The following is a 10,249-nucleotide window of genomic DNA, read 5'->3' as shown; positions in this document are numbered from 1 at the left end:
ATGACCAGACCAGCACCAAAACAAATAAGACACATGAGATGCTACAGGCATCTTGGGTTTTAAAGAGTACAGCCTGGCTCCCCGAAAACAAGTGTGTCTGGACCGCAGGGGGCAGTGCACGCGTTTGCTTGTAGCTGCTTGATACATGCTCGACCTGTAGGAATTAAGTTCTAAAATTAAAATTTGAACAAATTACAAGTTTTGGAATGCAGGCATAACATTAAGATAGTATTGACGGATAGATGCAAGTGTGCATTTTACAGATAACTATTCAGATCGCCTCCAAATGCCCTGCATTTCAGTAAACGTCGTTAAGTGAACGAAGTTTACAGAGCTAAAATAGATCCAAAGTATGTATTTGACGCTTTTATTAGTAGACTATTCATGCAATTAAAGGTATGATGAATTGCTAAGTACTGTAATGCGACCATACCAATTCAGTTTCGTTTGTGGGAAGTAAGTCACAAATTTCCAAATTAAGTGTCTTTTAGCATCGAAAATAGAATACTACTTTTGTGGGTTTCATACAAGTTTAAAAGCATCATGAAGGATCAACAAGACATTCAGAACTTAATATTTTAATACCTTTGCATTTTTATTCTCATAGCTTCTCACTCGATATTACCCCTGAGGCGATGCATTTACTCCATCCTCTGAAATCCACACGCGTGCACGTTCTTCTTTTCTATTTAAAGGCAAGCTAAACCCTGCATGATATTTTAAATACAATATTTCAGATGGATTTTGAATCTTGCATTCTGCGTTGTGTTCATTGTGTTTTGCAAATAAATATTAACTTTACAGTAACTCGTAAGACTGCTGTACAATCTAAAAGCACGCATACGAAATAGAACTGTTACAAGCAACAAGTGAAAATGAGCTCTTGCAGCTTTTCTTCAGCTAAAGACAAAGTCCTCATATGAGAGACTTTTGCAAACTAGCTGTCATTTGAACGGGAATTTGCAGACTCTCTAGACAGTGAGGAGATTATCGCCATATTCAATTCCAAGCTCCGACGCCTGCGTCTGGTCTAGAAGGCTAAAACCTCACAACAGAGGTAGGCACTGATTGTTTTTTTGTGCGTGTCCGCTGTGGCACAGTTGTGTTCGGCAGCCTAGGTAATTGTTGCTTAACCTGTAACGGAAGCGTTCTTAAGGACCCTATGCAGACGACATGATCCGGGGTAGAGTGAGGAAAACAGGGAAAAAGCAGGCGGGAGTCGGGAATGAAAACAAGGGGTGTGTCCATGGTGCGCTGGTGTTCGGGGGAGGTGTGGCCGAGGCAAACAGTCCAGAAACAAGTCCAAGGGGGAATCCAAGAGAAGGCGAAAATCCAAAACTGGGCGGTCCATCCAAGATGAACAGAATAAAAACGGGAACCGGGTTGGAACCGGCAGGAACAGGAACTGAAAAGCTTGAGGGGACCAGGCGCTTCCAGGTCCCGGACTCACCTGGTGCAGGAACCAATGCCGAGACCGGAACAGAGTGAGTGTCTGGCTTTTAAGGGGAACTGAAAAGGGATCTGGAACAGGGAGCAGGTGCGGGAGATGAGTAAAGAACAAGGAAGGGCTGGTCAGTTAGAGCCCGGGCCACCTACTTTTGCAGAGGCCCACCCTAAAAAATCAATTCCTGGCCACGGCCCTGCCCTCATCTCTAGTGAGGAATGAGCCAGAGAGCTGCAGCAGGGGTGAAGATGGGCTGGAGCGAAGAATGTGAAAATTAAATACAAGCGAATCAGCAAGAAGTGTGATATTGATACATAGATGGGTGAAAGAGGATGAGGTTAGGGTTTGAAATTTTGTTTAAAACACCATTTAATTCCATTCAAAACCCAAATCTATCCCTAAAACTATACCTAATCCTATCACTAATTCTAACACAAAAGTTCAGAAGCTATTTCCTAGAATTTTGAAAGCCCTGTAAAAAATAATCCTAACTATAACCCATTGCAAGCTACAACTCATTAAGAAAACTAAAGATTTAAATAACGAAGCATGTTACCAGACACTGGTGAACTACTAGTTAAGGAACAAGTAATGTGGTCATTTGCTCTCTTTGTAGCTCATAAGGCACTTGTAATTTAAAGAGATGTCATGCACAATTAGTTTAATTGGTGATTTGATCTTTTAAGCTTTCTCGTATTTAAAACCTGACAGAGTGCTGTAGCCAGCAGCAGAACTGTATGTTGTAAACCACAGGCTTTTCAATGGTTTACAATGCTGCAGATTGTGCTGGACAGCTGAATGTGTGGAAACAATAAGCTGAAAGCAATTATTATGATGAGTGCAGAAAAGTAAATGTTGTAAGACACCTTTAAAAGGTTTGCTGACGTGGACCAATCTGTATTTAAATAACAAATGGAACCTATTCTACTGAGATAAGTATATAAGGAGACCTGTTCCAGGACTCATACAAGCAGTTAAGGCCCTGTGATCACACTGAAACAAAAAATGGGGAAGGTAACAGCGAAGACTTTTTACTACTCTTTTTTTCTGATTCATTCTGATTTCAACGCACTTTAAAACATGCTGTTCTGAATGTCTTCATCTCACTTGCAGATCATCTTCTACGAGGACAGGAACTTCGGGGGGCGCTCCTATGAGTGCAGCAGCGACTGCGCTGACATGCACTCCTACTTCAGCCGCTGCAACTCCATCCGAGTGGAGAGCGGCTGCTGGATGGTGTACGAGCGCCCCAACTACATGGGCTACCAGTACTTCCTGCGCAGGGGCGAGTATCCCGACTACCAGCGCTGGATGGGCTTCAACGACTGCATCAGGTCCTGTCGTTTCATTCCTCATGTAAGTTGCTCTGTATTTTTATAGGAATTAAACAATCATATTAATATATTTCAGAAGTTGTAAATATAGATTTTGGCAAGAAACAGTGAATCAATTATCTTCAGACTGGAGTTGTTGAAATGAATCAGTGTTTAATCTAAATTATATTCCAGTTCAGTCTGTATTAAGGAATGTCTTGTGTTCACAGTACCAAGGCTCCTACAGGATGAGGATCTACGAGAGAGAAGGCTTCGGAGGCCAGATGATGGAGTTCATGGACGACTGCGAGTCTGTGTACGACCGCTTCCGTTACCATGACATCCACTCCTGCAATGTGATGGAGGGATACTGGATGTTCTATGAGCAGCCCAACTACAGAGGCAGGCAGTACTTCATGAGGCCCGGAGAGTACAGGAGGTTCAGCGACTGGGGAGGCATGAGCCCCAGGATCGGCTCCTTCCGGCGCCTCATGGACTTCTGTTAAATAAGGAAATAGTGTAAAATTCCTGCATTTTGCAGATTTGTCTTAAATAAAATGAAAATGTGTTGCGAACTTGTTTTGTGTCTGCTTATGCATATGAATGAATGGTATTAAGAGAAATGAGGTGAAGATATTGCAGGGGACAATAGCATTTAACAGGGTCAATAATACATTGTTGACATTGTTAAATGTTGAAGACTAGGACCTCATATTTATTATCGGGGGGTTCAACTGTGCTATAAATGACACAGAAGGGACACAGCACTGACACTCACAAGGTTTATTTTTAACAGTGAAAGTGCTAATGGAGAACACAAAAATCAAGTGAATGGTATAGCTGGGAACTGAGGCAATTTCTGTCAAGATTAGTTGTGAATTTTGGCTACAGAGCTCAATTAGTTCTGCAGCCTTCACCGTTCCCGAAGATTGATTTTTAATTAAGAGCTCCATACTGATGAGCTGAGACACAGACAGGCAAGATTAAAACAAACAGCCTGTGTCTGAGGGGAAGACAAGCTTACTGTACTCTGCAGAGCGTGATTTTGAACATGATTACCCAGATGAAGCCCAAACCAGACAACAAGTCGTCTGGGCTCCCAGAGTCTGTTATGCAAAGGCAGCTGGTCACAGAAAAAGAAAACCCAGAACACAGATGTATTTGCTTTCCACTCTCTATAGGCTCTGCAAAAATAAATTCTCTCTTGCTCTGCGCCTGCTCCCCGTACTATCCAACATAATCGCCACGGCAGGCAGCAATCTTCCTTGACTGGAGCTCACTCTGTGTAACGATGTGTAGTTCAGGACCCTATGCAGACAGTATAATCTGGAAGTGAGTGGAGCAGGACAATGGAGAGGAGACAACGAGGAACAGGGCAGGTTGACAAACAGGGGGGCGTGACAACAGTGAACTGGTGCTCGGGGGGCGTGGCCAAGGCAAACAAGTCCAAGGGTAGTCGAGGGGGAAATCCAGGGCGAAGTCCAAGGTCCTAATCCAAGTGATCCATCTGCAATGAAAACAAGACACAGTTAAAAACCACAACAGGATCCGGTACAGTGAAATAAATACATTATCAGGAGGCCAGGTGCTCTGAGCCCCGGACTCAGCTGGGTCAGGACGTCGATAGGAGGTCTATGCGCTCAAGTCACCGGGCGTCCGTCTTCCAATGCAGAGCCAGGAGTAACGAGTGTGCCCAGTTTAAGTAAGGAGGGGCAGGATTGAGGGCAGGTACATGGAATAAGCAAAATGTGAAAGAGCTGGAGCGCCCTTAAGAGGAGGGATTACGATCGTGACACCCTGCTTGTCTACAATTTTAACTTTTGTTCCACGGTTATTCAGAAGCCTTCATCCTCCTGCCTAAACAGGGGATTGGCAGTGCAGTAACGTTTAAAATGATATATTTAACTGAAAAATACAAAGAGGAATAAAAAAAAACCACACTGTTAATGTCAACACACAAGCCCCTGTTTTAACAAACACTCTTTAATAAACAAGAATTTATGCAATCTGTTATAATATATTTTAGCACTCCGGGGTTTACATGGGCACCCTCACCACTGCCGCATCAGGTCAGCCCCCCACCGTCAGGGACTCAAACCCGGGCCTCCCGCATCACTCAACAGGGACCCAGCCTCTTGAGCCAAAGGGAGATCTCCCCTCAGCCCAGTGGCTGCGGTCCCTGCTATTCACAGGGAAGGGCGGTACGCTGGTAAGCCGGCTCTCACAAGCAATGGAGGCCGTATGTGTTACAATATTTTTATATTTATAATCTAATATACAACATTCATACTGAATACTACTTAAATGAACAGTAGACATCCTCTTATTATCTAAATGTGATATGAATATAGCACCTAGTGTATTCATGATTGTGGGTCAGAGTGCAATCAGATGACAGATTTAAATTTAAAAATAATAAAAAAAATTATTACTTACATTGCTTAGGACCTTCACTGTACCGTTAAGAAGCAAATATATTATAAGTATTTAGGCTTATTAAGGAATAATTACACTGCAATATTAAGATAATTTAATATTAAGCTGGTTGAAGAATCAGTCTTTTTAAAGGTTCTCCAAAATTGTGGTTCCCAGGTCATGGATGACAAAGCTAAACAGGCAGCACAGAGAACATAAGAGCACAAGACAGGTCACAAACGAGACAAAGCCATTCAGCCCATTGAGCCTGTTTGGATGCTTGTAGCTAATTGATCCGAGAATCTCTTGCAGCTGTTTCTTGGCCAGGGTACTGGCATCCAACACACGGCTGTGCAGGTTGTTCTCCACTCCTACAGCCCAATCAATGTTGCCAGGACATCAGGAAGCAGGAAACACTGCACACCTTTCCAAAACCTCAAAAGTTTGCAGGACAAATGGATGAAAATCTAATCTCTCAGAAAGGCTAATTTCTGCTTTTCTTTTCCTGACCGCATGTGAATCTGTGCTGCTCTAGACACAACCTGATGATGTGTGAGAACTCATCCCAAGTCTACTTTCTTGCATGCTCCTTACTCTCTGCCATGTTTGCAGATGATCGGATTTTAGATTCACGAAATGTAACCACAAGTAAATACAAAAATGGATTTCTGCATTACACATCTAAACCTACAAAGTTACCAAGGCTTTGCACACAAAAGTACCTTTTTCATTAGGTTAACATAAAAATAATTAAAGCCTTTCTCATCTGATGCAGGCACGTGTTTATTGACAAAGGCTTTGTTACGTGGATTACAATACACGTTTTGCATTAGCTGTACACTATAGTGGTGCTGGAGACAATGGGCATTTTTTTTCTTTCCTCTTCATGAAACCATCAGTTAATGACAATGGCACAGGAACTAAGCACTTGCTGACTTGCGGACATTTGTGTTTGAATGCCCCATGCACAGTCTGCAATTCACGTTTCCTATATAAAGTTGAGATTGTGTCTTCGAAAAAGACGTGGAAAAGAGAGGCAGTCTGTCAACGTCAAAATGGGAAAGGTAAAAAATTAAAAACCCTGGACTATTTTGTCTTGGATCTTTCTGTTATATAATAATACCAAAAATGTTTCTGAAATATGAAGGATTTCCATTCGCAGCCCTTCTTCTAATATTGTGGCGATTGTGCTTTTGCAGATCATCTTCTACGAGGACAGGAACTTCGGGGGGCGCTCCTATGAGTGCAGCAGCGACTGCGCTGACATGCACTCCTACTTCAGCCGCTGCAACTCCATCCGAGTGGAGAGCGGCTGCTGGATGGTGTACGAGCGCCCCAACTACATGGGCTACCAGTACTTCCTGCGCAGGGGCGAGTATCCCGACTACCAGCGCTGGATGGGCTTCAACGACTCCATTTGGTCGTGCCGCATGATCCAACCAGTAAGTTAATTCTGCATGTGGTAATTATGTCATTTAGAAAATTTATTCCCAGGGTCCTAATTGCAGTTATACAGCCTGACTGTTATCTTTGTCTCTCAACAGAAGAGAAACGGTCACATAAAATGCTTTGATATTCCTTGATGACATTCAACTTTCAGTTGATTTTCAACTGTTAGGTCTTAAATATTACCCTCTGTTTTTATATTTGGACTATAATAAATGACTGCTTTCATGCCTGTTTGTTATATATTTTGAGTTAAATGTCTCACAGAACTCTTTATAAAGGGTCCACAGGCATGCCTTTAGGTTTTTTTATCATACCTGACCACGCCCCTTCTGTTTTCCAACAGTACCATGGCTCCTACAGGATGAGGATCTACGAGAGAGCAGAGTTTGGAGGCCAGATGATGGAGTTCATGGACGACTGTCCCAATGTCTACGACCGCTTCCGTTACAATGACATCTTCTCCTGCAATGTGATGGACGGGCACTGGCTCTTCTACGAGCAGCCCAACTACAGAGGCAGGATGTACTACCTGAGAGCTGGAGAGTACCGCAGGTTCAGCGACTGGGGCGCCATGAGTGCAAGAGTGGGCTCTTTCAGGCGCATCACTGATTTTGAATGTTAAACCTGAAGTGCTCTTAAAAATAAAGTCATTAGAAAATACTTTTATTGACTGTTGACTGGGGGAATTTCTGGGCATGATTAAAGAACATACAGACCTACGTCGCGCCACCTGATACAGATCCACACCTGGTTGCTATTTGACTAAGAGAATCACAGTAAATCCAGGGAGTGGTGAAAAGATCACAGAGGCTATTGCTGCCTAACCTAGCCTCTCTCTACTGCCCCCACACGGAAAAACACTTCTAGCACATGTAACAGGGCTCAGTGCTACTGAACACATCACAGAGGGGTGACATCACCCCCTTGCAAGCTAAACAGGGCAGAAGGGTCTCGCCACAGCAGGCTGGGTCCTGTGGCACAGCAGAGTGCCGCACTGTCTGGGGCGTGCTGCCATGTCTGCTCGGAGCCCACAGGCGCCCACAGTGGTGGAGTCCCGGCGGGGGCAGAGAGCAGCTGAACGCCTTTCCCTTCTCACCTTTCTAAAACCTGTCAGGCCTGGATAGGTAATACTGCCCTGGGTTAAACAGTGCTTACAAGGGAGGGACGACAAGAGCCAGGATCAATCGGCCTCAGCTGCCCTAAATCGTGACATCATTCACTCAGGTTAAAAAAAAATATGTCATCCCCTCCTCTCCCTCTCAGTCGTCTCCTGTATCCCTCCTCCACCCCCAACCTCTCCCTCTGCAGCTGCCCCTTGGTCACTCCGCGCAGAGGTTTCCCAGCCTCTGTGTCCCATGAGCCAAGCCAAATTTACTGCCACTAAAACACTCGATAAGCATTTTCGGCACACTTAATTCTCGGCAGTTGTTATTCCTAGTGAAGAAATCACGAGTGGCCACGTGTAGAGTTTATGCCCAGGACAAGGAGCACACTAATAAAGATTCACACACAAAATAAAATAAAAAACAACAACAACACCTGAGACTTTTGACAACGGCTATGATTAAAGGTTTTACTTAACTTTACATTCAGGAGTCTTTCGCCACGTCTGCAAGTGCATCTCCTGCAAAAAAACCCAAAATAAACAAGAACACCTTTTCATCACACACACAGACACCACGCCCACTGCCGTGCCTCTGGTAGCTCTGATCATTCCAGTCCTAACCTGTCCCGTCGCGTTTTTTTAAAGGACTGCGCCGAAGTGCAAATCTCTGACCTACACAGAATGGATGTAACTGGATTTCTGTTTTCTGCTGAATAAAAACCGCGCGAGGCGTTTGTTTTAAAACTATGCAATAGACGAACTGATGCGTCTCATACAGGGCTCTCTCGTCCAGGCGTGTGAAGGTGATTTCGGCGAAGGATCCTCTTCTGAAAAGCTGGTTGATTTGGCCTGGCGATGTGTGAAAGTCGGAGAACTCTCCGCAAAGCAGGGGAATTACTCGGTGACCGGAGCACCCAGGCGACCTGCAGCTTGATGTACAGTACAGTTATTACACAGGAGCGATCCGCTCTCCTGCCCCGCGTTGGACTTTCCCTATACCTTTCCTCCTTTACCCCAGGTTTAACCCCTTTTTCTCTCTATAATACAACGGGGAAAACCCAAACATCTGCTCTTTTTCGTTTGCCCCACGCCGCAGAAACCGAACCGGGAGAGTGCGTTTACAGTACTTTTTGGTTTCCTGTCTGAGGCTGGGTGTTTCTAAACCTACACGGCCTGTAAGAAGGCGTCCTGTTTTTTAAATGGCAACAGTAGCAGTAAACGATCATATGAGCGCTTCTACAATTAAGGTACTGTATGCATCGGCAGTGCGAGGGTCTTAAATGCTTTACCGTGTTTCGAGGATAGGACAGCAGCGCAGTTGCACTGAAATCGTTGCACACCGTCACTAGACTGGGGCATTGGGACCCACACAGACCACAGGGTTAGCGCCCCCTGCTGGCCCTAATAACACCTCTTCCAGCAGCAACCTTAGTTTTTCACAGGAGTCTACCATGCAGGTTAGTGGCCAGGCTCACACCTGCTGAGCTTCAGCAGGTTGCTAGTTGTGAGCTGCAGGGTGATACACTGCTGGCTATAAATAGATATACTGACTTGGTACAGTATGTTCTCCCCTGCTTGTGTGGGTTTCCTCCCACAGCCCAAAGACATGATTGTACTGTAGGTTAATTGGCTTCTGTAAGTCGGCCCTGGTGTCAGTGTGCTGGTGTGTGCCCTGCCTTGTGGCACTGCTGGCGGGTTTAGTCTGTGGCTCCCCTTCGACTCTGAATTGGATAAAGCAGTTAAAAGTGGGTCAAACACACCTGACACACTTGGCAAAGTCTTTTGTCTTCCTATGAAAGTATAATCAGGTGTGAGTGGTGAGTGGTGAATTTGGCCCACAGTGTATTATTATTGCTTGATTTGCAGAAATCTGTGAATGAGCTTTTGTAATAAAAGAGATCAAAAACATTTTTGGGACCTCACCAATTCCAACATTCATTAATTTCAACCATAACTTAGTGCATGATGCATCACACACTTCAATGTACTGGTCCAGGTTCACTCCTGATTGTACTGTTTATTATAGTCACAGTAGTTATTATTATTGGTCATATTTTGCAATCTCCTGCTGGTATATATAGTAACAATTACCGTGTACTAACTATAAGTTAAAGGCACCTGCTAAATGAATGAGGTACTATTACCAAAAATAGCTGTTCTAATTCATTTGGCTTTGTATTGGTAATGAAGTGAGGATTTAGGTGACAATGCCCCCCTCATGCTGAGACCTTGTGTACAGCACCCAGTCCAGAAGTGTGTAGAAAACACAGAGTGAAAGAGAAGAAAGGATTGAATGGGGGATCTATAGATGGTGGGCTTTAGTAAACAGTGAAAAGGACCCCACAGCTCTGAAGTTCCTGACATATTTTCAACAGTTTTGTCTTGGTCAGTGTTTGACTGAGATTTCTGCTGAAATGCAGTATGTGTCTTTTTGTACCTACAGTACTGTATGTGCGACAGTAGAGTTTTTTTCCCCCTATGAATACTGATGAATATGTAGAAACTGAGTTGGAACAACAAGGT

At 44.2% G+C, this 10,249-nt stretch overlaps 2 protein-coding genes across 3 annotated transcripts; both read left to right on the top strand.

Annotated features, from left to right (window-relative positions):
* The first annotated feature begins 2,369 nt into the window (after positions 1–2,369).
* Positions 2,370–3,332, top strand: LOC138216021 (gamma-crystallin M2-like). Of its 2 annotated transcripts, XM_006636383.3 has the most exons (3): positions 2,370–2,458; positions 2,558–2,800; positions 2,988–3,332. In XM_006636383.3, the coding sequence occupies exons 1-3, from the start codon at positions 2,450–2,452 to the stop codon at positions 3,261–3,263; spliced, it is 528 nt and encodes a 175-aa protein (XP_006636446.2). In that variant the 5' UTR covers positions 2,370–2,449; the 3' UTR covers positions 3,264–3,332. The 2 variants fall into 2 exon arrangements, with proteins under 2 accessions (XP_006636446.2, XP_015213884.2); XM_015358398.2 differs by lacking the exon at positions 2,370–2,458 and having other exon boundaries at positions 2,537–2,800.
* A 2,794-nt stretch (positions 3,333–6,126) lies between these two features.
* LOC102698227 (gamma-crystallin M2-like) lies at positions 6,127–7,281 on the top strand. Its single transcript, XM_006636382.3, has 3 exons — positions 6,127–6,236; positions 6,372–6,614; positions 6,965–7,281. Exons 1-3 carry the CDS (start codon positions 6,129–6,131, stop codon positions 7,241–7,243), a joined length of 630 nt encoding a protein of 209 aa, XP_006636445.3. The 5' UTR covers positions 6,127–6,128; the 3' UTR covers positions 7,244–7,281.
* Positions 7,282–10,249: the final 2,968 nt, after the last annotated feature.

The sequence above is a fragment of the Lepisosteus oculatus genome, chromosome 12 (assembly GCF_040954835.1).
Source record: "Lepisosteus oculatus isolate fLepOcu1 chromosome 12, fLepOcu1.hap2, whole genome shotgun sequence".
Taxonomy (NCBI): Eukaryota; Metazoa; Chordata; class Actinopteri; order Semionotiformes; family Lepisosteidae; genus Lepisosteus; species Lepisosteus oculatus.
Note: the sequence above shows the minus strand (reverse complement) of the source record. Positions and strands in the feature narration are given on the sequence as shown.

Bases quoted from the DNA above. Each gene is read 5' to 3' on its own strand.
- LOC138216021 (XM_015358398.2), top strand. From the start codon at position 2,537: ATGTCTTCATCTCACTTGCAGATCATCTTCTACGAGGACAGGAACTTC. The intron at 2,801-2,987 runs GTAAGTTGCTCT...TTGTGTTCACAG, and splicing joins CCTGTCGTTTCATTCCTCAT to TACCAAGGCTCCTACAGGAT.
- LOC102698227 (XM_006636382.3), top strand. From the start codon at position 6,129: ATGCCCCATGCACAGTCTGCAATTCACGTTTCCTATATAAAGTTGAGA. The intron at 6,237-6,371 runs GTAAAAAATTAA...GTGCTTTTGCAG, and splicing joins TCAACGTCAAAATGGGAAAG to ATCATCTTCTACGAGGACAG. The intron at 6,615-6,964 runs GTAAGTTAATTC...GTTTTCCAACAG, and splicing joins CGTGCCGCATGATCCAACCA to TACCATGGCTCCTACAGGAT.